This window comes from Channa argus, chromosome 13 (genome assembly GCF_033026475.1).
Source record: "Channa argus isolate prfri chromosome 13, Channa argus male v1.0, whole genome shotgun sequence".
NCBI classification, from domain to species: Eukaryota; Metazoa; Chordata; class Actinopteri; order Anabantiformes; family Channidae; genus Channa; species Channa argus.
The window spans coordinates 10,540,355-10,567,987 of record NC_090209.1 but is presented as its reverse complement, the minus strand read 5'-3'; the positions used below and the strand labels follow the sequence as shown (position 1 = coordinate 10,567,987).

The 27,633-nt window shown below is 39.2% G+C and overlaps 2 protein-coding genes across 4 annotated transcripts; both read right to left on the bottom strand.

Moving 5' to 3' along the window:
* Window positions 1-15,082: 15,082 nt before the first annotated feature.
* Window positions 15,083-23,878, bottom strand: slc17a9b (solute carrier family 17 member 9b). Its single transcript, XM_067527512.1, has 13 exons — window positions 23,197-23,878; window positions 22,355-22,552; window positions 21,737-21,876; window positions 21,447-21,546; window positions 21,133-21,263; window positions 20,901-20,997; window positions 20,245-20,341; window positions 19,477-19,564; window positions 19,318-19,352; window positions 19,064-19,179; window positions 18,115-18,170; window positions 17,968-17,997; window positions 15,083-17,603 (listed from the first exon to the last, which is right to left on the bottom strand). The coding sequence occupies exons 1-13, from the start codon at window positions 23,328-23,330 to the stop codon at window positions 17,425-17,427; spliced, it is 1,401 nt and encodes a 466-aa protein (XP_067383613.1). The 5' UTR covers window positions 23,331-23,878; the 3' UTR covers window positions 15,083-17,424.
* A 130-nt stretch (window positions 23,879-24,008) lies between these two features.
* On the bottom strand, window positions 24,009-27,532 carry LOC137139781 (glucose-induced degradation protein 8-B homolog). Of its 3 annotated transcripts, none has more exons than XM_067527513.1 (5): window positions 27,408-27,532; window positions 26,909-27,038; window positions 26,610-26,833; window positions 26,290-26,487; window positions 24,009-25,627 (listed from the first exon to the last, which is right to left on the bottom strand). In XM_067527513.1, exons 2-5 carry the CDS (start codon window positions 27,024-27,026, stop codon window positions 25,454-25,456), a joined length of 714 nt encoding a protein of 237 aa, XP_067383614.1. In that variant the 5' UTR covers window positions 27,027-27,038; window positions 27,408-27,532; the 3' UTR covers window positions 24,009-25,453. The 3 variants fall into 3 exon arrangements, with proteins under 3 accessions (XP_067383614.1, XP_067383616.1, XP_067383615.1); XM_067527515.1 differs by having other exon boundaries at window positions 26,610-26,806; window positions 27,408-27,531; XM_067527514.1 differs by having other exon boundaries at window positions 27,394-27,499.
* Between the last annotated feature and the right edge of the window lie 101 nt (window positions 27,533-27,633).

Sequence of the window (27,633 nt, the reverse complement as noted above, 5' to 3'; positions counted from 1 at the left end):
ATTTCTCAAAACAGCTGGACAATGTAGTTTTTAGCATAGGTAATTAAACATTTTAATGTGAGTAAGGACGGTCATAGACAGATTATGCAGAAGCAAATGTCACGGGTATATGCTAAAACAGTATGATAGAAAAGTTGTGAACACTGGACAAAAGATGAAATCAATTAAAACATGTACTGACTTTCAGAATAAAGGCTTTTTTGTTTTGAGCTTATTTTTACAGTATGGCTGCCAAGGTGCCCCTGTAAAATCTGCACCCTAAAGTGTCCATAGGGGTTTTTGAATATCTAACTGATCTTGCCGTCTGCCACTGGGAGGATTAATGGTGAGGTGAACCCCCTTCCCCTGATGTTCACTCTCTCCCTTAAAATTTAAATGTCTACTCCTCATTAATATCAGTTACAATAATCATGTCAAGCAATGATCATCACCCTGATGGATTCTCCCATAACATAAGTACTGAAGAAACAAAGCAAAGCAAAATTTAATATATGTGCCACTGTGTGTGTGTGTGTGCAAGTGAGCGTGTGTTTGTAAGTGTGTGAGCTTGTGTGTGTGTGTGTGTGTGTGTGTGTGTGTGTGTGTGTGTGTGTGTGAGAGAGTGTGTGTGTGTATCTGTCTGTGAGAGAGAGAGACTTAAGCCTAGCATTAGCTTTGCTCAGTTTGTGGGGTTTCCTCCATTAGCAGCATTATTATTTACACGAGTCTCAGCTGGGTGCCTGCTCCTGTCCTAACACTTCAGCTTGTTTGTATTTTGACATGACAGTTTAATCTTGATTAGAACCACTAGACACCAGAATGCAAGTTCTGCTACTAGATTATAAAGGAAATAACATCAAAGCATATTTTGACAATTAGGAATGAACAGATACAAACACATTATTTAGAAATTCAGGCATCGTACATGTTGGGTTTTTGGGATCTAAGCTTTACAGTATTATTATATATTTTTCAAAAGTGTACCCTTAATTGCTTAACCTGCTCATGGCCTTTCCAGTGCTCTGAAAAAAACGGGTTATCTCAAGTGTGTGAGTGCTTTCATGTACTGAATATCATGTGTTAGTGTTGCATGCCCTGATGCACTGCAGCTTCATGACCTCGACTCTGTCTGTGCACATGCACAGTATTTATTACAGCGAGCATAACTACAATACAAAGCACATGTGATTTGTTTTTTAATTTTATTGCTGAAATATTTCATCTGCTGAAATATCAAACTTCTCATGTATCATGGCATGTGGGGCCTGCTGGCTGCATAGAAGCGTTTTTTGTGGCTGACTTGCTGGCTGGTTGAGTTGTGACTGGTTGGCTTAGCGTCAGCTATTGGCCCAGCCAGGCTTAGCTCAGATTGCTCCAGATTAGGAGAGGGGGCACTCTGAGAGCGACTATGATCCATATTAAAGCTGCATAAAATGAAAATTGCAAAGATTTAGAGGCGGATCATAGGCCAAAGAGAATTTAATCACAACCTGGCATTTTCTATGTGTGTGTGTGTGTTTGTGTGTGTCTGTGTGTGTGTTGTGTGTGCACGCACATGTGCGAGCGTGCGTGTCTGTGTGTGCGCGCACAAATGCAAACGTTTGTGTGTGTGTGTGTGTCTGTGTGTGTGTGCAACTCACTGTACAATAGTGCACAGTTACATGAGGATTATTTATGTAGGTTGTATTTACTTATTAGTGTTCAGAGATGTATCACAAATGTTTTATCTGTGCTGCAGTTTCTCTTTGTCATGGTTACCCAAGCACACAAAGAATGGGTGAAAAGTGTGGGGTTTCTATGTTTTTAAACTTTGAAGACAAATGCGATGTTATTCACAGACAGAGAAACTAGCAGACATGTATTTGTTCTGTGTTGGTGTGTGAGTGGGCGAGAGAGAGTGTGTGTTTATGTGTGAGCACAGCCGGGGATGATACTGTTCCGGTGTCCTCAACACTTGTAATCCCCCTAAAGCTTTAAATACTGTTACTGTGTATTCAAATGGTAGTCTAGAAAGAGATAGCTGCACCGAGGGCCTGAATTTTTCATAATGTCATAATGTTTAAACTATATTTCTTACAGTGTCATAAAATGTCTGCCTCTCACTTCACAAGTATGAATTGGGTCTTACATAACTCTTTTAATGTTTAACTTTTTACAGTTGATCAGTTTGTGAAGCTTCAGTCTTATAAATAGACAGAAAAGCAAAAAGCATATACAAAAGTCTTGTGTTCATGTAAATATCACTTTTATTTTATTTGAGTATTTTCATTAAATGTAACAATGATTCAACGATGATTTAATGAGTCATACAAAAATATTGCTACCATTTTAGCACTCCATTAATTGGACTGAAGGCTGTATTTACTGACAGACAGTTTGTGCAAAAAAAACATGCAGTTCACTGAATTTTAAAAATTGTAATGTAAGAAAAAAATTAGTTACGTAAAATCAGCTCTACAGATACACAGCCATATGTGTAGTAGGAATTTGTTTTATTCTAATGTTTTACTGAAGGTGGCCTGGTGGCTCAGAGGTAGAGCATTCGATCACCCACCCAGCCACCAAGGCCCACCTTGGTGCCGTACTGGGCCTGGATAAATGGTAGGGTTGGTAGTGCCAAAGTGCACAATACGTTCCGCTGTGGTGAACCCCGAAGGGACAAACCAAAAGCCGTTGGATTTAATCTAACATTTTACTGAAAGTTTTGCAGGATGAGTACTTTTTAAAACTACTGTAGGAACTCTAAGTTTGTTTTACTATTCTAAGTTTGTTCATTTCACATAAGAAAAATTATATTGTGTTACTTGTAATGGAGTATTTTAACACAAACACTTGAACTCAAGTAAAAGATCAGAAAACACCCTCCAGTAGTTGAGTGTTGCCGACAGGAATCATAGCACTTTTGTAAAGAGGCACGTATAGGTAACTGGCTTCTCTTCAATCTGTTGTGTTTTTGATTTATATGTGTGTGTTTGTGTGTGTTTGCAGCCATAGGCTACATGTGCTTGAGAAACCTGAAACACAGTAAATTCATGACTTGTGCCCTATTTGTGCCCACCTGTATCTAGGGCTCTGCTATACCTAAACACATTGGATGTTGCCTAGAGAAATAAAATTTCTTTTGCTCTTTTTCCATCACTTTCATTGTCTCTCTCCAGTTTAGTGTTGGTTTTTGTCCATGTCTCTCTTCTGTTAACTCCCTCCTCCTGTCTTTTTTCCTCCCTCCCATTTACTCCATATTTCCAAATCCTTCTCCAAGAGCACATTGTGTCTGTGTGTGTGTGCTTGTCTGCCTAGTTCTTAAATACACAAATGTGAGCACACACACACACACGGACACAACGGAGAGTTAGATCGAGCAGATGGTGACCGTATTCATTTTTTCCCCGACTAACATTAACCATTCATTATAGACAACAGACTAAGCCAATCCCACATCCGCCCCCATGCAACATGTACACATGCACACACGTGCACAAAAACACACACACAAACATAATGTCCAATAATTTTTCTATTAGCCCTGTGACGCTCCCAATATCTTGCATGCCCCTCAGTCAGTGTTGATACTCTCTCCTTCCAGACGGTCCCAGCTCTGCTCTGACTCAATCTGTTGACATTTCTGATTCCGTCCCCATGACTCAAATTTCTCCTCCTTCACTTCAGCACCCCACAACAGGAATGAGGAGCATCTGACGATTCCCTCTGCCTTCCCTCTCATTCAATCCTGCTATCTTTGTTTGTGTGTGTGTGTGTGTGTGTGTGTGTGTGTGTGCGCGTGTGTATGGCTGTATGTGTTCCTTCCACTTTCACTGTCTGGTTTCTTCTGGCAACTTCCCCACAAGTAAGAGACACAGTCATCCTGCTTTCTTCTTTTGTTTCTCTTTGTGTCTCATTTACCTCTTCTCTCCATTCCTATCTCTCTACAATCAAACAAATAAATAAAAAGAAAATACCTGTTAGGCAGTAAATCAGATTTAATCTCTAGTTTGAAGAACAGAGGAACACTAATCCACATCTGTCCATACAAATGTTTACCGCTCATATTTCAGACCTGATTTGGCCCTGCTGTTAAGCTGCAGGCTCATGGGTATGTCAAATAAACAAAGAAAGAGACAGAGGCTACTTTATGTGTGCAAATATAGTTTTGTTTAAATGCGCATGTGTCTCTTGCCTCCTTATATGCTTCCCCTGTAGCCAAAAAGGGCTCATTCACTTAAACTAATGAGACTTTTAGGTGCAGTCAGAGAGCAGTGTGAGTTAAGGTTCCTCAGCCACCCACTGGACATCAATCGCTCATCGGCCCGAAAGCTTTTTTTCAATTCCCCTTGCTAAACTGCACTCATTGCTGCCCTTAAAACACACATTTGCACAGATTCCCATGCACAAACATCCTGAGGAGTCTGAGCCGTATGTGCTCTTTACCAGAAATGTGCATCGTCGTTATATGCTTCAAGTCTTTCTCCATGTAAGTGGGTTTGAGGAAATATTTTTGAGAATTCAATTCATAGTACACACAACAGCTTGTAAAACAGGATCTTAAAGAATATATACAATGTTTTTATGTAAATATTTTTTACGCTTTAATCATTGGTTCTGTCCATTCAGGTCAAAAAGAGATTTCTTCAGTGGAAGAGAAAGGATGCACAGTCTGACCTTCTGAAGTTCTGCCAATACTAATATAAGGATGTAGCAGTCTCAGTTACACAAATCAAATGTTTGTTTTTAATAGTGAAAGTCTATTTAAAATGTTCTCTTTGCATCTAATATTACCTCTAACATGCTTTTCTCGCTTAGCTGCAGTAGATAGAGTATTCTGCAAAGTCAGCCTGTTTTTTAAAGGTAAAATTCTAACTCCTTTGACCACCCATTGCACTATGGATCCTGCTATTATGGGATGGTTAGCTTTATGTTTGGATTGTGGACACAAGCAAACACACAGGTGCAAAACCAGCTATTCGGTTGAGCGAAAACTGTGGTAACACAATCAGCAAATAAGAAACATGGGAAACCATGCATACTAAATTTTTCTGAAAATCAGCTTTGCATGTTTTATGAGGAAAGAATTGCATTCAGCATGTTTGTTAGACCTGAAGGACACACATGACTCATTTTTAAAAGAAACACCAATTTTAAAACATGACTGATGGAATGCAATGAAATTCAAAATGACAAAGTTATTTCAGTGAGGTGTTCATTTTAAAGTCCGTGCTGTGCAGCATTGCCAAATTGAATCTCATCATCTTTTAAGCTGTTTTTAAAGCCTTTTACCTTGGACATAACAACAAACTCACCATGACATTTTATTGTGGTTGATCCCAAATTCACACTTCACTAATAAATGAACAAAATATTTTAAGTATCACATAGGTAATATTTATTTACCAGCTATTGTATTGAGCTGCATTATATTCCACATATACTTACATTTCAGTAACCATGTCATGTACATAATATTATAATTCCCTGTATATGATGCAGAGTTGTAGCCTTAAATGTTTTAAATGTTTTATTTTATGAAATCACAATATAAATTTTAATCTGATTCATTTCATTTTATGCACACAAAGGCCATAAACGTTTACTGTATGTGCTGACTAATCGTTAAAGTGCCCATTCATTCATTAATTAGTAGGAATTGCTTGGTGATATAACTTTAGAACATGGCATTTACAGAATTCTTGCCTATATCCTCCATACATGTATATGACTTGATAGAGATATGTCTTGTCAAAGTTAATTTTACCTTCATTGTATAAATTCATTAATTTTGTTCGGTGTATCTATTTTTTTTTGTGAAGTACAATTCCTCCCTCATATTACTGTATAAACGAATCACATTAACACCACTCCACTACACCCCTTTGTCTCTTCTCCACCCAGATTCCCATCTTTCAGTCACCCCAGTGCCCCAAAACTGTCCTAAATGACTTAATCTACAGGGCGACAGTCCTCCAGAGAGGCTGGTGAGTACGGACGGTCTCTGTGTGCTGTAAGGGGATTGCTGTAATTACTGGGATCTGTGCACCGTATTTATCTTTTCAAGGGACGGGTGATCCTGCCATAAAAAGCCCAACATTTGGCAGTTAACTAATGCACACCATTAGATTGATTGTGCTGGATTTGTGTTTGTGTGTATGTGTTTGTGTGTGTGTGTGTGTGTGTTTCACCGTGTGTGTGCGTGCGTGCATGCATTTCCCTACTGCTGTCATGCTCTGGGATGTGTGTTAAATAATGCTTGGTTGTTCTCTGTAATCCTGATTAAATGGGGGTTAATGTGACCATTACACTTTTTCACAGACTCTCCAACTGTGACCTTCTACAACTAAAGATTTTGCATACATGAACTAGCTTAACAGAGGGACATCCTGCTAGACAAGGAAAAGGTATGGGGTTCAGGTAACCTTAGTGAGCCTGTCTGTGTAGCTGTCTAGATGTTTTGCTATGTGGGAACAAGAGACAGAATTAGTGACATTTTAAAGTAAATAAATAAATAGCATTGTCTGATATGCTCTTATTCTTGAACATAAACCTCAGCAGCTTTCAAAATCTGACATTAGGAGTAAAATAAAAGGAAGAAAATAATGAAAGAAAATGAAATTATCACTCTCCTTGGATATGGCAGAGAAACAAACAGATTGACCACGCTCTTCTTTCCAAAATCCTCCCCCGTGCAGGCAACATGTTCCTCACGTCCATCTTGGCTGTTTTTTCAGATATTTGGTGTCAATGTGTGTGTGTGTGTGTGTTTGTGTGTTTGTGTGTGTGTAAATGTGTTCATGGGTTTCGTGTGTATGCGGGTTGTGAAGACGGAGGCTGCACCAGGCTGTCCAGCCTACACACAAACCGTCCCATCGTTAAATCACCTTACTGTTCCATCCACCATCCACTGCCCTGAGCATGTTTTTCATTTGATGTGTGTTTTGGTTGAAATGAAAGACACATGGGGAGAGGAGAGTGAAAATAAAAATGCAGGGGTATCAAGAGAGGATACATAAACATTGGATGTTAGAGTAACTTCAGAATGTGTTAATAAAACTAACTTTTGCCATTTTTTGTCTCTTTAGCCTCTCTTGCACACACACACACACGCAATCTAATTTAATCTCTCTTCTCCGTCCTCTTTCTCCCACTTGTTCCTTATTAATTTTTATGTTTCTGACCTCAGAAACGGGCATGGGTGCACAGATATATTACAGTAATTATCTAATTTTACAGTGCCATTAAATGTCACAGAAATTCAGAGTTATAGTATTAATACAATAAAGAGGTTTTAGGCCAGAGGGATGATAACTTAATACTGGAGGAGTCTGTAACAAAGTGTCTACTGTGGATTTTGCCACTTTTATATTGTCAACATCATCAGTTTCTATAGTTCATCTTCACACTTGCATGCATCATATACCAAATACATCAATATTAGGTTAAGATGTTTGTCAAATGTCATGATAATTATGTTATATTATACTCAGTAAAATCTGTTTAACCTTGGAAAACTGAAATGTAAAGTTTAAAGGTAAATTGCAAACTATTTGGACCTGTTTTGAATTTCCTGAGCACAATCATAGTCCACATGACGGACAATATATTTCCTATCTTTATTTCTGTATTCGGGCAACTATGTTTTCCACTAGAATTCAAATTTACAACATATTATATTTAGATTCCCCTCATTTTCCCAGATCCTGGCCGGCAATAGTGTTATTTACTGTGGCTCTGACTGAGGCACATTTGGGAGCAGTTCAAATTCAAAGCTGTGCCAATCTACTCGTTCCTTTTTTGTCTTTTTTTCACCCCCTCCATCTCCCTTTATTTCTCTCACACACTCTCCACTCATTTCTATGTACCTCTATCCCAGTAGATGGAGATGTGAAATATTTAAATGCACTTTGTTGTTTGGGGACAATGCAGATGGGCCGTTGCCTCACAGACCTCAATGTATGCAAATCTCCATACAAAGCAGCCCAGGATGTTTTCAATATAACACAAGTGCCTCAAGCCCTGTTTTAATCCCTCTTTACCCACAGCCAATGCACTGTTTCATCCAGTCAAACGCCTTAAGCGCTATGTCAACTTGGACATCTGGCCACATAACTGATCCCAAAAAAAGTGTGGAAGTGTATTAGGAAGGAAGCATGTTTAGTTAGTAGAAAGGATGCTGAGGAAGGAAGGAGGGAAGGAGAAAAAGGAAGCAGTGCATATTGTTGGACTGAAATATCTAGGGATAAAATTATCAGTGGCATCATTAGTAGCTGTGTACACCCAAGGACCAGGCGTAGAGTATCTAAGGTGGATTCTTTGCTCTCCAGACCAGGGGGAAACAGGTGCCAGTGTTGCTTTCTTCATTGTCTCTTAACTTGTTTTGCTGTTTTCTCACTTGTTTTTCTCACCCTGACCCTCTAGGAATAGACAACACCATGTACACAGAAATACACACATGCATATGCACAGATGTGCACACACACACAAAATCAACGTAGACAAATGTGGCATGGTAACACACGCATGCTGCCTGCAGACTTTCTGGTCAGAACATTGATTTCTGTCATTGTGACATCTGAAGGGTGCTACTGCACAGCCAGACACCTGGATACACATGGCATCCCTCACTACTGTGTGTTTGTGTGTGTGTGTGTGTGTGTGTGTGCATATGTGTGTGTGTGTGTGTGTGTGTGTGTGTGTGTGGTGGTGGTGGGGGGGGGGGGGGGGGGGGGGGGTTTGTGTGCATGCTAAGTGTATGTTAGGTGAGGGGGAAGGTGCAACAGAAGACAGCATCTCCTGAGGGTAACTCATCAGCTTTCCTGGATGGACCAAAAGTTCAGATGCTTGTGGCAATGTTGCATGTCCTCAATGACCTACATGATACAAGATACACACAAACATGTATGTGCTACATACCTCCATGTGAACCTCAATATATATACAGTGCAATATTCATGTGGGAGACATATTTGAGCATCTTGTCAATGTTCATAGGACTGGACGGTCTATTAGGTTCAATTTCTAATCGACATTAGCTGAACAGTTAAATAAAGACTGTCAAGCGAAATAAAATGTGCAAAAGACAACAGTTTGTGATGTAAGTCAAAAAAAAAAAGGTGTATGTCACAGCACGAGGTGAATGATCTTTGTATACTACTAGCTCTCCACTCTATTTGCAGAAGAAATACATTTACAACTGTATGTTCAGAAACGAAAAAATACTAAAACAATAAAAGCATGTAATAAATAGATTTTGCAAGACTTTCCCATCAGTGTACTTTAACAAATAGAAATCAAACTGTTTAAGTCTTCTTAAACTGCCCTGATTATAATTTAAATCATACTTGTCTTGTTGGAGGCACTGATTTCTACTTTATATTTTGACAAACTGCAAAAAAATAAATACTTGCACTCTGTTACTCACAGGTTGATAAAACAAGGTTAATTAAAATGTAGCATAGTTCATAGCCAAAACTATTGAGTTTATTAATAAAAAAGCCTTTGCTTACATTTGAATATTCAATATATTTGTTTGCTGACTTTCTTCAAATTATAAAAATGTGTTGCGGTTAGGAGTAGCCTCTGTATATCGGAGCTCTGTAAGCGTATCCCTTTTGCACTGTGTTTTTAGTTGGCATGAGAGAGACTGCCTGCAGCTTGTGTGATGGTCTGTGGATGTGTGTGGATGTGTAGGGGGGGGCTTGCATGTGCATGCGTACTTAAACCTCAGGCCATGAAAGTGTGTGTGTGTCTGTATGCGTGCCTCATTATGTGTATTTGGTTGCATGTGTGTGTCTCAGTGTGTGTGCAAGGGGGAAGAAAGAGTGTAGGTGAGTGCAGAAGACAAACCTGTCAGTTTCACAGCTGGTTTCTCTGGCTGCAGGGCTCAGGCCGGAGCAGGGTGACACTCAGCATCACAGCACCACAACACGGGGCCTGGGGTAAACACACCATCATATAATGTAGGCAGATGTACACACACTCACACATATCTTGTTGGCTGCCCTCACCCACAAGACCAAGAGACCAGTGAAACACACCACCTGGGCAAGTCATCATATCTTGTCAAAGATTTTTTTTTTCCTTTTTGGCTCGATGGAGGTGTGAACAACATCACAGACCAGATTGCCTGGCAATGGACTGACCATCATGTTGTAAGGAAGGGGTGGGGGGGAGGTTGAGAGGAACGCACAATGAGAGAAATAAGAAGAGAAAAGTATCATTTAAGATGAGAATGGATTTTGGTTTATTAGCTCCGCTGATGGACGGAGTTGGGGTGTCTCCCTGCATCACAAGCCACAGTTGCGAGATCGCAGCTATCACGGCTGCTCTTGACGCATTACTGATGATAGAAACTGACGTGGACTATTAACTGGATGGTCCCTTCCTGTGTCAAGAAGAGATGGTGTTTTTATCCTTTAGTCTCATTTTGGGACTCGCTTCATAGTGTGCTCCCGAGTGGAGTGGACTCTCTATGGGGAATAACGCCTCAGGCTGTCCCCCCCCTTCCAAACAAAGCACCCACACACACACACACACACACACACATCCACTACCATCCCCACACATTTTCATCTCCACTAAGATGGAAGTGATGGCAATTTCTTGAGGCTATCAGGAGGATGTTGGCCTTTCTAGATGTTCTCATAATAAGAACAGTTTACATGCAAAAAGCACATCAAGGCAGGACAATGTGGAAGTGATAATTGTGATTCTACATAGAGCTAATGTGCAGCAGAACACAGATGTGTTCAGCAAAATAAACAACCACATTGTGAATTCTGCCTGCATTTTGGGGAGAAAGACCCAAAGTGGCTTCAGTTATAAAAATAAAGTAAACATGTTGACAGGAGAAATGAAACTGTGTTTTGACTGTTGCTGTCATGGGAGGTTCCACTGTCTAAGGTTTACACAGTAAATGATTATGCCTCAATGATTCTGTCCTGGATATGTGTGTGTGTGTGTGTGTTTGTGTGTGTGTGTGTGTGTGTGTGTGTGTGTGTTTGTGTGTGTGTGTGTGTGCATTCAATGATCAACTTCTGCTAAATACTAATTACTGAATCCTTTTACAGATGCCCTTTCTATTGGGTCCCTTTAGTATAAACATTCATTATGGCTCTTTTTTTCCTTTGTAGTTCCATCATCATTATTCCACCGCTTCCCCTGAGGAGTGAGACAGAGCCGAGGCCGGGGCCGGGGCCGGACCGGGCTGGGGGAGAGCGCCAGGACCTGGGAATGCACACAAGTGATATTTGTGAGCAGAGATCAAAAAGCATTTACCTTTAGATGTTTCCCTGATATGAATATTCAACATCCTTATTGAAATCTAATTTGGGTCTCCTTGTCTCAGGGGTCTTTTCATCAGTGCCTGTTGCCTCAGGCCACTGCTGATTGACAGCCAAACTTTAGAAAAGAGCAAGCAGGAAAAAAGGGGAGATCTGGTGGCGTTGGAGATGTGAGCAGTATGAAGCTGGGGAGAGCTGGAACAGATGAGTGGGGTGGGGGCACTGAGGGGGGTGGGGTATTTAACCTCCTCATGTGCATGCTCACTGCGCATTGTTAAGAGTTACGTGTGAATATATTAAACAAAACATTTTAACATTTCAGGCTTTTTCCAGTTTAAATTCTCTTTCTCTTCCTCTAAAACATGCATTTACAGTTTGCCTGCAAAGGTGGATCACTGATTCATTGATTCATTTATTTATTCTTTATTTAAGCTCTATTTGAAAATGCTGAGCCACAATGATGAGTTTGTTAATCTATTAGCCGTTTATCTGAAATTATTTGGAAAATATTTTTGTCAAGTTTTAGTAATTAAAAACAAAAGCTGTCCACTGTTTTCTCATTTCAGCTTCTTAACTAATAGGAGCAGCTCTTCTCTGTTTACATTGTTGTAAAATTAACTTGTAAACATTGATGATGACATATTTCGCTATTTCCTAATATTTTACAGACTTGGAGATTGATAGATTCATTGAAAGAAAAAGAGAAGAAAAAAAGAGAAGAAAAAAGTCCTTAGATGCTGCATCAGAGATGCACACCTGCTATATAGAAAATTATTTTTTTGTACATTTCTTTTTGTAAAAAAACTAATCTACATCTTCCTAAATTGATTTTCACCAGGTTTATGTCATACCCAGTCACTACAGTTTCAAACCACAGCAAAGGATGCACAGTATGTGGTTAAATCAATTTTCCATTAGTCTGCTTTCAGTTTAAATAATGAATCCATTTACAGATCAACTAAAAATGAATTTAGTTAGTTAATCTAAAGAGCAATAAAGTCTTTTTCAAGGCAAAAATTCAATGTTTGGTCTGCGGACAAAAAAGCATTTTTGAACATTTACTGTTTCTAAAATCTAATGAATTAACTGTTAATCACAATAATAATTGAGCAGATTGAGAACAAATTGAATATTTGTTAGTTCAACACCCAACAACATTTTAGTGGAGACAAAGTAGTTATTTTCCAAGGCAATATAGCCAATATGAATTAAATCTATGTAGAAAATATAAAGTTCACATTCATCAAAAACACTTTAAATTTTTATGGTACCTTGAAAGCCTTTGCTTTATTTGAACTATTGTGGGAATTTCATTTCTTTTCTTCTTATCTTTAAACTAAACATCTTACACTCAATGCCAAAGGCAGAGCACCATATTGTATTTTAAAATTATATTTTTAAACATTTGTTCAGTTATTTGTCTCTGTTTCTGGCTAAGGACCTGTGAACTCTATAACCATTCATTTGGCGAAATAAGGGGAAAAAAAAACTCTCCTTTTGACTGCAGGCGAGAGTTGGTCTGCAATGATGGAGTGCATTTGAATTTTTGTTTTTTCAGTTTATATAATAACAAATATTAGAGGCTTAAAGCAGCTGAGCTGTGCGTCTGCTGGCGAGGCTCTGAAAACAAAACATCACACACTGTAAAGAAGGACTGAAACCACACATACCTCAGGAGCCTCTAGGTGCAGATGTTACAGCAATGTTAGTTTCACAAAGAAATATCAGTGTTGGATATTATTTTGTTCTGTAAAACCAATATTCCTATTGCTGGTGGGGTTGAATAAAGAAGAAATGCATGTATATGTGCGCGCACACACACACACACATGCAAACCAACACTGTCCTCATCTGGCCAGTGGGTTGAGCATGGTTTAATGTTATTATTGCGCAGGTGTGGGTCTTGTCCCTCAGGGTTCCATTAAAATGATGCCCCTCTCAATGGCAGCTCCATTTGCTCTTTAGATTTAACACAGGCCATATGTCTACCAGGAGGCAAACAGCTGATGGGGTTTAATTGACAGAAATCAACATATTTGGTTGTGTGTGTGTGTGCATGTGTATGTGTGTGTGTGTGTGTGTGTGTGTGTGTGTGTGTGTGTTTGTGTGTGTGTGTGTTGGTGAGCTAATGGTAGATGTGCTTTGGCATCAAGGGATCTCTTTAAAGGGTCATTCAGAACAAAGATTCAAATGTTTAAAAAAAAGGAGAGAGTAGAAAGAGCAGCAACTACTGTAGAGAGGACATAACCCTGCGCATGCAGTGTATAAATATATTTCCTTCACTTTGTGGTTGACATTTTTGTCTATTCCAGGAACACTGCTGTGTTAACTTCATGTTTCATCTAGCTTCACAGATATATGCAGTCAAATCATGTAACATTACCTCTGTCACAGAGCTGATTTAGGCTCAGGAGGGGACCCAAAACAAATGGCAGTATATCCTCTGCTTGGCTCTTAAATTCAGTCTAATCATGGAAGACCCTGAAACAATGACATTTGTGATACCAAACAGCTTAACGCTCAGTTAACAGAAATCTTTCTTGGATACATTTTGAAAACTAGAAGAATGGTTAAAAGAAGTTCTAAGCCATAAGGAATAAACCAAAGTTAGGCTTATAGGCGCAATGCAATTAGCACATAAAACCTGTCAATGGCCCTCAATATCACAACCCTCGAAGGAATGACAGACTTATGAAGCCTCCTGATCTATTACTACAAAGAGATTAATCCTCCTCACACAATGACCACTCTTACACTGGGCCTCTATATTTTTAGGTAGCCCTATATGGCAGTTTAGCTCCACTAATTCAGATCAGGGACCACATAGACAACCCCTCCACAGAGGAAGGACATAGGATGAGATGGCGACACAGTGAAATGTCATTAACTTGATGTTAATTACTAATTAATGGAGCTATTTCATTTACATGTATCTCTGGCTCTCTGATGGGCCCTGCCTTTACTGGGTTACTCATACCAGTCGACAAGTTGGGGGAGGGTTGATTTCTCCTCCTCTATACACTCCCCTTACAATGTTTTATCTCTGCTAATTAAATAGTGAGCCACTCATCATGATTATGTCTGCTTTTACTACACCATTTTCTGTCACTTGGAGGACTGTGATAAGTAAGTGACCACCTCTTTAACACCATAGCTGTTTTTCTATGATGTGTACATTAAAAGACAAACTCACTGCCAACTCACTCCACTGACTTTTATCTGACTTGTTACTTTCACTCACTTTGTGACCCCCCCACACGCGGCAGTCACAAGCCACATGTCTCCATGGCAACCTGAGCCGTTCAGTCCCATGAGAAGGAGTGGGTTGGGTTGACTAGCGTCTGGCCATTCACACGTGGGCAATGCCAGCTAGCCAACATGGCACACGGCATCCTGCCATATGGTGCCACCACATACGTCCTGCTGGCCCGGCCTCGGGATCTGGGCCTGTTGTTAGATGGGAGTGTGAACAGGACGGATCTGCACTAGAACCTGCTAAGAAGCTGATCCACAGGCAGAAATGTTCTTGGTTTCATATTCTAAAAACTCATAATTGACCTGTGTCTTGTTATTGTAGGTATTTAACAAAGTTCTCACAAGCAATAATGCACAATACTGCCAATAAGCTGAAAGTAAGTTCAATGAAATTTCAAAAGGCCTCAGGATATCAGCACAGACAAGCCCTCCATTCAACAGGAAAAATTATTAATTAAAAAACAAAAATGAAGTATATAAAGGCTGGATGGGATCATGTTCATTATTGATACAGTGCTGCCTCTCTGTGGCAGTTAAGAGAAAACACGTGCACATGCTGGAGCCTACTGAAAACTCACAAGTATTGGCAAAATATACTTTTATTTAACATTAACATATGCTTTTAAATACATAAACATTTCTTTAATGCATGGTAACACTGCAATTTTTTGCATTTATGTATTTTTAAAAAAATCATACACGCTTACACTTTATCAAAAACAATTTCTCAGAAGGCTTTGAGGAGTGCAATATGAACAGAACCCCAGCTACTTTTCATGTACATGTTTACATTTCGAAGGACTGCAACAGAAAAAAGTGACAAGCAATGGCAAAATGGGTTAAATATTTCAGCATTGTGTGGCACTAATTTTGCAAAAAATGCTAAAACAATGTTTAAGGCTGATTACTATGTACAGCAGTTTATTATAAATAGACGTATTTGTCTACCTAAAAAGTTTAGGAGTATGATTTTTGTACAATGACTAAAACATTGTTTAGGTGCAATTTCAAAATTACAAAAGTGTAAGATTTCAGTCAGTTGTGTCTTTGAACACACACCTAACACCTAAATTAGTATTGTGTACTGAAAAATATTGTGACTTTCGAAGACTAAGAGCAAGTGTTTGAATAAATTCAAATAATTTCTTATTCCCATGATTTTGTAATGACTATGACAATCAAAGCTAATCTGTATAGACAGAATGTTTAACATCTGATATGTTGTTGATGTTCTATTGTGAATAAAATATGGGTTTATGATGTTTACTAATCATGGCATTCTGTTTCGTCACGTTTTTACACATCTTCCCAACATTTTAGTAATTGGGGTTGTAATACCAAATGACAAAAAGCAACAAACTTAAACCAGAAAAATAATAGTGATGTATAATGGTGAATAAATTACATTTTGTGACCACAGTGACATACATCAGGTTCTTTTTTCCCAAAATCAGGCACAAAATAATAAATGCATAGATTCAAGGTATGCATGTCAAATAGGCATCTAGACTGGATGTGATCATTTCAAAACACAGAAATTGTAAAAACTTAATATAAAACCATCTTAACATTCAGTTGGAACTTTGCAGCTGGCTTTATCTGTCCAGTTCCCTAACTGCATTGAACCCAAGACATTTATCATTTAAAAATCTCTCACCTGTTTAGCAGCATTCATTGTGTCAGTGTGTTAAAATAAAGACTATGCTAAAGTGAAAAGAGAATAATGTCTGACACTGCTGTGACAAGTGAAGGGCTCTCTCCCCAAATGCTGACATCACTTCCCTACAAGCTTAAATAATGATGATGTTGAAGAGTGATAGTGAAGGAGGATAGAAAGTTGGATATTCTGCTTGTTGGCCTGTGCAGTTTCCGAAGCATAACACACTTGCGTGAAGATGTCTATTGGGTTTTTTCCATTCTGCATCGCACTATGGTTATCATAACCTTCTAATTTATTTAACGTACATAAGTTTCCCTACAACAAATGACAAAAAAATACACCATATAAATATATAAGTAATTAAAAATAATTAAGTGAGGTATTTTATTATGCACATAGAAAAAAATGAATAATTAACCTTTGGTCTTCCTACTGTAAAACATATAGAATGCACTCTCATTCAAGGCCCTCGTTGCCTATAAAGCTTACCATGACCCCCTCCTAACTGTAACAATAAGATGAGCTTGTAACCATGGAAATAGGGACCAGAGAAGGTAAATTGTACAGGACGTTATCGTGCCTGCCAAGTAATTAGTGGCTGGGTAATGAGGTGTCACTCACGACCGTTATCTCTCAGTAAAGGGTGAGTGGGACGTACTAATAAAAGACTTCCCATATGAAAGGCTGGGCTCTCCCTACATTATTCCTCCCTGTAGGGTATGAACACACCACCTTGGTCTGTCACAGCTGTCACAGAGCTCCAAACACATCAATCACCACACACATCTCTTTTAGCCCACACACACAGACACACACACACAGTAAAGTCACACCCTTCAGATAAAACTCTGTCTAATTTCTGATGCTAATGAAGAACAGTAGCCCAGCAACTATTGAGCCACCATATGCTCAACAAGCTGGGAACTGGAGGTAGTGTAGACGTATTTCTTCTGTAACCTTTCTCCTTCTACATCCTCCATGAACAGACAGAGTCTCCTCAGACACAGCTGTGATTCGTTAGTTATACAAGATTTTTCAGTAACATTGTGCGGACTCTGTGTGCTTTTATGGAACTGTTGCAGTGCTTCCTCAACTAGACACAGAGGCAATCCCATTTTTCTACATATTGAATCCAGGCTTCATCTGAATGCCACTTCCTGTCCAGTGGTTAGTTCTCCAGCGGGGATTATGTCATAGCTGATGGCTGCCCGAGGCCACATCTCCCTTGCCAATAACATTCTGATCCCTCTGGTAAGTGATGATTTAAATGTGGATATGATGGTGGCGGACCTTACTAGCATCAATATCGACGCGGCGGGCCTCAGCAAATGCCAGAAATGTGCAGAGGCCCAATAGGTTGACTGTAGTTATGAGGGCAAACACAGATGCCCACGAGCCTGTGGCCTCAATGAGATACCCCGAGAAATACACCATTAGGACCCCTGCACAAAAACACACACAGTAAACAGTAATAGGATATTATCATAAAGATATATAAAACACGACCCGCATGTACTGTAGTAGTTCATTTCAGGTTTCTGCTCTATGCAGGGCCACTAACTGTCACCTCTGTCCCCTGTATAATTCATCTGACAGAAACACTCGCATGCCCCTTAAATAAAATATATGCACAACCTACAGCCAGCACAACTGAAAGGAGACACATCACCCCAAAGTAGGTTTGAAATCAGAGAAGTGCACAATTATTTCAATTAATCGATTGTTAATGATAAACAATAATTTAGCAGCAATGGGTAAACGATTAAACACTTATATTTGCTCCCAATGTCTCTGCCTGAAACTCACCTGAGAAAGCACCGCAAGTGTTCATAACACCTGTGAAAAATGAAGCAGATATGTTCATATAACATTTAAGACTTTAATTTATTATTTTATTTAAATTTTACCATGGGGTTTAAGCATTTAATCTTTAGAAACATTTTTTGAACTTACCAAATAAAGCTCCAGCACAGGATGGAGCAAGATCTTGAACATTTACAGACACCCCGCTGTAAAACATTTACACATGATGAGCCATGTTATCTCATAAACATACTATTAAGAGTGTTCCTTCAGAATAAAAAAAACAAATTACAAATTATATGTTTTTACCAGCCCATGTCAGTTGACTGCATAAATCATCCCTATCAATTAAAAAAGGGATATGACCTGGGATACATTCAATTTTGTTAAATCTTGAGCAACAAATGGACATATGGACATGGACATTAGAAATAATGAAGTAATAAGAGTAATATCAGTAGTAGTAAGATTTGTAACTTCAGACAGCTTATTGTACAACATGTTTAGTATGTGACAATTACATATAATTTATAAATCCATATTCAAGAAAAAAAAAACCCAATGTTCAAGATGAGATGATTTGAACAGAAAACTAGAGGTGATATTAAAATAATGTGAACCTGCAAGTAAAGAAGGACCAAATTGCACAATGCACAATGGACTGTAATGTGTCATAATAAATTCTTATAATACCACACAGCGTATACATCCTCATACTTGCAGTCATGTGTCCACATTGTTTGTTTGACTGTTTCTACATGACTTAGTGCACCACGCCCAACTGCTCACCCACCATGTGTTACTAAGCTATATTATGTCAGAAACTAAAAGAAGACAGACGCACAATTCAAACGGTCTGGTGACAGATACTTTCAACTTAGTATTTATCTAAAAGGCTGCTATGTAGTGCTCTTTGAATATGGAATATCACTGTTTTCAATTGTATCTGCAAGAAGAAAAGTGCAGAACAAAACATTCATACATACACAAAACTGACAAACTGCCCCTTGGGGACAAACACTTCATTTAAATCTAAAGAAAAAGGTATTGGTTTCAGGACCAGAGATAGAAACTGAGAGAACACTCCAGTTGCCAATACCTGTGACTGAAGGTGGTGAGGCCCATGGTAGCAGATACAAATGCTACAGCCCAGGGGAAGGTGAGGTTGCCACATAGAAGAAGAGTAAACACACTGGACACACCCATGGAGAAAAACTAATAGAGGGATGAACGTACACACAGTCCATTATGTACAAGTTTACATAGCAAAGAGGACATTCATACTGTGTTTGTGAGGGGAAAAATCCACCATGGGATCACAGTAAATGATAAAGCATCTTTCAAATATTATACCTGCATCAACTTCCTTACTGAGGCTGTATCAAAACCTAGGAAGGACCAAGAAAGAAATTAGAAAAGGCAGCGGCTTTATCAATAATAAACTATACTGAAGTTATTTATTTTTACCTGCCCATTTATACCTGCCTATTTATATTTATATATTTGCTCTACCTTGGCTGATGAGGTAGTCAGATAGGCAGCCGCTGAAGAGGGATGATGGTATGGCCACCAACCAGGGAATGACATTGAACACCCAACCCTGGAGGAACAATACCCTTTCTGATCAGAAATGAACTTGACCATAGGCAGCAAAAAACATAGAGTGTTGAGAGAGAGGCTGTTTTATTAGAACATTAAGTACATGTCCATTGTATTTTTAGTCACAATGCCAGTGTTGGTCTACCACTTTGGTCTAAACTAAAATATCTTATTCTGTAAAGGGTGGACTGTCATGAAATTTGGTACAGATATTCATAATGCCACTAGAATGAAACCTACTTAGTTTCACTACCACACCTAATCCGTTTAACATTTTAATTGTTTAGCAATATATCTCAACAACTATTGGATTGGCAAGAATTGTACGTTTTAAGACATCCATGGTCACCATTTCATTTGGTGGTTTAGTAATGTCAAATTTTAATTTATACCGTAAAACAATCATAAAGCACCAACTAGGTGGGCTTGCACAAACTATTTTTCAAACTACAGTTTACATAAGGTCTATCATCCCATTAGACTCAACTATACTTTGAGTTTAGGGTAATTAGCAAATGTTAGCACCGTAACATGCAAAACCATTATGGTCAACATTGTAAATACTCAACATGTCAGCCATCAAGAGCATTGATGAGCATTGTTTAGCTTTAACTATTTTTTCCTGTAATCTCCAGGTAAAATATGTGGTCACAAATAAGGACAAAAAGATGATGCAATTACCTTGGCTTCAGGGAAAGTGTCTTTAAAGAATGTTGGCAGCCATGACAAAAGAGTGAAGAAGGTGCTTGCTGTGCAAAGGTGTGTAACTATCACGGCACTGGTCAGGGAATAGAAGACAGACCAACTGTCAAATATGTGCACTGAGACTACATTTACACACACCAGGGGTTGCCTAGTGTTGTTAACAATGTCCAATTTGTTTAAACATTTCTCACTAATTTAAGAGAAGCCTCTGTCACTTGTTTGACATCTATGGGTATATTGTTATGTTATATGAAAGAACAGAAAACATCTGTTACCCTCAGGATGGGTCAGATACATCAGATAAAAACAGGTCGTTCCTGACATTGGAAATGGAGCAGATCAGCAACGTTACTGTATAGAAATGTATCTCCATAGACAGAGACTGGAAGAACCTAATACCAGAAGCTTGCACTGACAGCTGAGCACATATCGCTGTCAACAGTAACTGCTCCTTCTATATGCTTCTACATTTTCCTAAAATATTCCTCCAATTTTCTGATTTTCAAACACAGAAATAGGATTCAATGGTTGCAAAACACAAGCAATAAGTCAGCCAGAGTGTTGTATGTAGCAAGAAGTTTTAGGATTACAAAGGAATTTCCTGAGACAAGCATTTTTAATCTTTAGCTCACCAAACTGCAGGTTGTTTGAAGAGGCGTAACCAGTGTCTCTTGGACAGTTTGGACTGGGGCCCGCCACTTCCCAGGGACTCAAGGGTGATGATAGGCCCTGAAAAACAGATGAACACAGACATGTGGGCATCCAAAAGGACATTGACTCTAACTATACAAATAGGCTGCTAGAAGATAACAGCATGCAGTAACACAGCAGACACAGCTGTGTCACTGTTACAGCCTCCGTTACCTTCTCCCTTCAGTAGATATTTCCACATGCAGTAGGCCCACAGGACTGACAGAAGCCCTGACACATAAAAAACACTCTCCCAGCCATACAGGTCCAACATGAGTGAGCCAGCCCCTCCAATCACAAGGGTTCTGAAACACAAAGTCACAATAAGGAACAGCAAAGTATCAGTAGGCGCAAAACAAAATGAACTTATACATAAATAAGTGATTGCAGGATCACAGTAAATACAACTGAACACCTCCTCTTTACATTTTACAAATGAGACTTTGTAGCACTTTCCCACTATTCCCCATTTATTGCACAACACTCACCCCAGATAGGAGCCACTACCCACAGTGCTCATGAGGAAGCCTCTCTCGCTCTCCACCACCTTTTGAGAGCACAGACTCGCAAGAGAAGGATAATGAACGCCTTAAAACAAAGCAGAAAACAATCATTGGAGCAATTCCTATAAATTTGATGGACAATAGAAGTAGTATTTAAGTAGGTAAGAAGTAAGACTGAAACAACAAATATCCTTGAGAGTCATGTTTCACCTCAGTGACATACAGTTGCTTACAGTAACTTCAAGATGCAATTGATTGAAAGCAGTCTATCTCACCTTGCAAGAGGCCCATGAGGAAGCGAGCCAGAGTCATGGACAGGATTGGCTGGGAGCAGAAGTGGGCCAGGATGGGAGTGAAGGCTGTCATTGACCCCCACGCTGCTGCGGACAGCAGGAGTACCTTCTCACCCCCCACACTGTGAACACAGGACACAGAGTTGATCAACTTTAGCTTTTGACTGCTCAAAAAAGCCACTTACATCACCTAAAGGCTTCGAGATAATTCATATCTCAAACACTGGTGAAAACAGCCAATTTGCCAAAAAACATGACATTTTTTTCGTTTTGTGAACGAACAATTGAGCACTGTGGACAGTTTGTGCTATATCTGCTGATAGACTAAGTCCTGTAGATTCATAAAGTCTACAAGAGCCAAGGGCATGATACCAAAGGAAACATTTATCTGTTCAGAGTAAGCAAACACATCTGGGCTGTCTCTGTCAGTGATTATCTCATGCAAATGTTGCCTGACAAGCAGACAGTTACAAGTGGCACCTGGAAACTAGCATATCTGTTGTCTGTCACCATCACATCTGTGCAGACACGAGAATTCACTGTGCTCAGGGCAATATTATCTCACAACAGGACTGTTATGTGAGCTCAACTGTTTCCCACCGGTCACTGACGTAGCCTCCGAGCACCTGGGTGAAGCAGTAGCCCCAGAAGAAGCTTCCTAGCACCATGCCGGACTCCCTCTTGCTCCAACTGAACTTCTCTGCCATGCTGACGGCGCAGATGGGCATTGCCACACGGGCACAGTAGAGGAGACATGTCCCGAGCAGCAGCACCACTGTCCATATTCTCGCCACTGGCCTGCACAGGAGCCGAAGGGATTGACTTATTAGAGTTTGGTCAAAAAAAAAAAACATTTGGACACAAAATTTGGACTTAAAAACCAATTGATCGGGGATATCTAACTGGTGTAGGGTATTAAATCCCTCAGCTTGTTTGCCCGCTAACTAATGTACATTCAGCATAGGCTAAAGTGGTTTCTAATATATGTCAGTTATGCTTTGGTAATAAACAAGGAACAAGTGCAATTCCCTAAAAATTACTTTGAGAGTGGTATCAGAATAATAATGAATAATATTAATTGAACGTTAATTTTATTTACTTAGGAGCCTTTACTTACTTCACTGTAGCCCGCTTTGCCTATGTGGCACTGCAACTACATCTTAAGAGAGGGACTGAGCTATGATCAATATGATACGTGTCATTTCCCTCTCAGATAAGGCTACTTTACACAAAGCCTAAACGTGTCTCTTCTGCTGCTGGTGCAGGTCCTCGTTAAATGTTATTAGGACAAAGAGTTGCTCAAAAGTAACAATATTGGTTTGGATTGTCATTGGGAGCCTCGGGGAGAAATCTGTAAACCTATCGCGGTTCAAACTTGACAATCAACCCAGTGACTGCGTCTGTGTTATGGTTTGAAGTATGGCGTTGTATACAAATGTTACCTCGACCAGTTGGTGTTGTATTCAGGCCACTTCTTGTGACATCCAGGGAGTCCGATCTTGTCAGACGGAGGGTTTTCCTTGTGACAGACCAAATCTGGACTATAGTTCTTCCCATATTTTTGAATTACTGCCATTCAACGCGAGATAACAGCAGCCTCCTCTCAAAAACGCTTTGGCTCTTTAGTTACTTTTAATCTCTTTCCGGTCGATCAGTCAGAAAAGTAGCCAAACCTTTTTACAAAGAGTTTGCGAAAACATATCTCGCGATTTCGATGTAAAATCCGTGTAACTGAAGGACCGGACTAACAAGAACGCAAGCGAGCTAGAGGAGCGAGGCTGTTTTTCCTGATGCCCCAGGAGGAGTGATCCACGTGTCAGTTTCTCTCCCCAGCCTCCTCCTCTTGCTGCCAGCCAAGCACTTCTGCTTCTGATCGGTGGGGTTAATCAGGAAGTGTTTCAACAGTAAACCGGCTTCAGCTGTTTAGTCAGGCGTTTCATCCATTATAGCATCATCCATGTCGCCAGAGATACCGCTGGCTCCGGCCTCTCTCCAGTCATGACGGTGCAATATGTGGAAAGTGTAGCCGCTTTAACCGTGTCGTCTCTGGGAGCATCGATAGAGCTCCGGGACGTAACACTACGCTCCCACTGACCCGTCCTTGCCGTAAGAAGTCGTGATGGTGTCCGTGCTGAGAAGCTGCTGATATACGCAGTACCTATAAGATTTTTTAGTGGTCCGTCTGCCTCCGGGTATTGGAGATAGCAGGCAATTATTATATAATACTACTGCATTCAACACAACTGTGAGGTGATTGAAGCCGCATGCATCCTTTATTTAAACTTATATATCAGTGAATGTAAAATACAACATTATACAAATAAAAAACGTATTAGATTTTATTTAAAGTAAAAATATAGAAGCATGAATGGATTTTGAGAAACTGAGCCCATTGGCATAGACAGATAACAAGACCCAGTTAAATGTAGCCTCCTTTATGATGTAAGCGTAAAATTACTAACTACAGAGTATTCTCAACATGTACCAGATACAAGTACACATTTGAGGTACTTAAGTATTATCAATTTACAGACTTCTCCATACATATACTCCACTACTTCTGAGAGAAATATTGGACTATATTTAGGCTATTTGACAGATTTAATATACAAAACGTGATGAACGTATGACTACATAAAGTAGAATAACTGTAGTGACAGCTGAAAGTGCATTATTCCTCTCACAGTCTTGAAATAGAGTAAAGTTAGTAACATAACATGGACTCAGTAACATTCTGCAAAAGTGTGTGGTAAATGCTTCAGAAAATCTACTTGCCACCTCTTTTACTGCACTTCGAATGTTTAGAATCTAGCCAAGCTTTAAAGTACTTTATAAAACGCCTAATTTAAAAATTCACTTTTTTTGGTAATAATAGTAATAAAAGCACATCAGAGCTATTTATGAAAAACATGTAAATGATCCATCTGAAAAAGGTCTCCATGTCTGTAGATTCAGCCATTCACATTTTTGAATATCACCTGTGGTATTTTATAACAGTAGGAAACTGAGGCTTGCACAGTCAAATTACACTGCAAAGCTTCTAGCTATCCAGGATTTTTGCCTTGCCCTTTTTGTTAATGCTAATATGATATAGAGACTGGTTATATTTTATAACGGTAACCAATAACACAACACAATAACAAAAATTACCTTTCAAAATCACAGTAGTTTTAAATATCCCAGGTATCTTGCTTTGGCTACTACCATCACATAATGTACCAGTTAAAAGACGACTAGCGGCAACGATTATGTTTTTTGTAAAGAAAAAGCAAGAATTTATTTGAGGCAGTGCACCCTAAGCCAACTATATTCCCTGAACATCAAAGCCTTTCTGTGTGGTCACACACAACTGCACGCACACAGAAGGTGACAGCCTAATTTAGGCTTTATTCACACCCTATGTCAGCAACTTCCCTGCCAACAGACAGAAAAACTAGTCTAACTGGAGTATACTGATTTTGTATAAACCAATATGTAAATTATAATACAAAGTAAAATAACTGTCTGTATGTTATTTTAGTATGAGAACCTTAAAATTCTGTCAATCCAGTTTGTCCATTCTACATTAAAGTATCAAAAAGCAACCCTTACAAAAAAGAAAAGGCTGAACTTTATAGGAGTCAATTTCTTGGGGTATAAATAGATAAAAGTAATGCGTCCATTTTGCAATGCTGTGTGGTATGTTATCACTCTTGTTCCTTATTTTGGGTCTTCAATCGTTCCCTTGCTGAGGTCTGTCATTTTTGGATACTTTACTTTCTTTTGGTCAAGTTCATTTTGAGCCCACAGCAGTAGCTTCAGAAGCTTGGCCAGCTTGGGTGTTGACTCTCTGTTTTCATAGTCTAGCACACACTGATTCACCTCACTCCAAACCTGAAAGACAAATGATATAATTATGTTACCCTCTGTGTAGTTTCACTATCAAACCATGGTTCATAGTTAATAAGTGGTCCTTTCATTAGTTTGGGATACAAGAGACAAATGATCCTGATCTTTAGTCTGCTATATGGGTGACATTGTGCATTCTACTCTTTGTCCAAAAATTCAACACAGTAATGTCTTTCAGGAAATGCTTTCTGTCTGGTAAATATGTACAGCTTATAAGCCTCAAGTCACAATCTGTATGAACCCTAACATTGTTAGACTTATCTTGGATTGATTATGTGATACATTTTGTGGAATGCCAATTAAGCAGTTAAGTGTGAAGAAATAAATAATCTTAGGATGCATATGAAAATATTGAATTATTAAAATAACTGAATGATCCAATTAAAAAATGCTAACATTTGTATGAAAAAAATTTAAAACTGTAACAACAATAGTGTCCTCATGCAGTAAGTAAAAGAATCTTTTTAGTTTAGTTTGAGATTGTGAACTGTGACATGCAGTTTATAAGTATTATTTTAATTTATCTTAATGCATTAAGCAGGTAGTGTTATTGAGCAGAAAAAAAGATAAAACACAACATAAGACAGCCAGTAACACAAAAGCACAGCTACTTTATACATAAGATGTAAATAGAAAGCTGACTTTACCTTTTGCCTCTGCATCATATTAAGCAGGTCTCCAAAAGGTGACTCCTCTGGGTTGTCAAATGCCAGCAGGGCCAATGTTCTCTCCATCTCGGTCAGACATTCTCGGCTTTCTTCTCCCTGCTCTGCTAACTGAGACTGTGCAAATTCAAGGGCAGCTTCAGTCTCTCTCAAACGAATCAGCTCGATCAGATGCTGCTGCTGCAAACACACAAGAGTAGAGGATGCAACAAGGAATAAACAATGTAGGACAGGCAATACACATTATATTGCTTTGAACAAAGCTTAGATGTCTGCTTAATTAGGGGCACTTTCTATATTACCTGTAAGTGAAAGTAGAGGTAACGATTGGTATCCAGCAGTTCTGGGTGCAGACTGTTGATAAGCGCAATGGCATCTTGGATCTGTCCCTTCAAGATCATCTCTCTGATTTTAATCCTTTCATCTAGTGAATCCAAATCCACACAAGGCTCTATTCCAGACTCCATCCTAAACTTCTCGGCTGCCTCCTTGAATCCCTCTGTTAAAAAGAAAACGTGGCCAATTCCTGCACACTCAACATTAAAGCACCACACTTAAAGCTAAAAACAAACTTTGAGAAACAAAAAAATCGTAACTTCACCTGTCACAAGGTAGTTCATAATAAGCCTGTTCATATCGGCTCTCTGAATGTGGACATTGTTAAGCTTTTCCATCCAGTCTTCCCTTGTTATATCTTCTGGCTTCTCTGCATAACTCATTATGATAATGTCCTACGGGTGAATAAAAGGTTGGATTTTAAGTAGCCGGAATGACATTTCAGACACGTAGAATTCTAAATTCGTGGCAGGAACAATGATGTAAGGTTGTAAATGTTTTGGGAATTAGCTCTTCAGGTTGACAGCAACACAACACCGGAAATCATTATGTCGCTCTATTTAGGGCCTCCGATCAAAAGCACAACATTAAAGCCTGGTCTTCGTCAACACGGATCAAAACAAAGACAATGTCTGTGCCTTTTAATACATTTATATCAAATAACGTTAGACAAACACGAAACGAATATTGTACAGGTTAATTGTATTCTATCGATATACATATAATGCGCTAGAAAAAGATATTAATTACTTTATTTTTAATACCTGCAGGATTTGTCGCTACCTCCCAGCAATAGCTAGCTAGCTAGCGAGGGGAGGGGCTTCCTCTTCTTCTTCTTCTTCTCCCTCCTTTGACCGATTTCCGGTGTCGTAAACGACGTAGCGTTACAACATACGCACTGCTGCTTCCCCCTCGAAACAAACAAACAAACAAACAAAAAACCTCTTCAAAGTGTCCCAGGATTTATGTGGTATATTTGTAAGCCCATTA

Excerpts from the sequence above, each read along its gene's own strand:
- slc17a9b (XM_067527512.1), bottom strand. The coding sequence starts at position 23,330 with ATGGCAGTAATTCAAAAATATGGGAAGAACTATAGTCCAGATTTGGTC. Across the intron at positions 19,565-20,244 it reads ACACTTTCCCTGAAGCCAAG|GGTTGGGTGTTCAATGTCAT; the intron begins GTAATTGCATCA and ends TTGTTCCTCCAG. Across the intron at positions 18,171-19,063 it reads CTCACCACCTTCAGTCACAG|CGGGGTGTCTGTAAATGTTC; the intron begins GTATTGGCAACT and ends AATGTTTTACAG.
- LOC137139781 (XM_067527513.1), bottom strand. The coding sequence starts at position 27,026 with ATGAGTTATGCAGAGAAGCCAGAAGATATAACAAGGGAAGACTGGATG. Across the intron at positions 26,488-26,609 it reads ACCTCTACTTTCACTTACAG|CAGCAGCATCTGATCGAGCT; the intron begins GTAATATAGAAA and ends GTGTGTTTGCAG. Across the intron at positions 25,628-26,289 it reads ATATGATGCAGAGGCAAAAG|GTTTGGAGTGAGGTGAATCA; the intron begins GTAAAGTCAGCT and ends TTTGTCTTTCAG.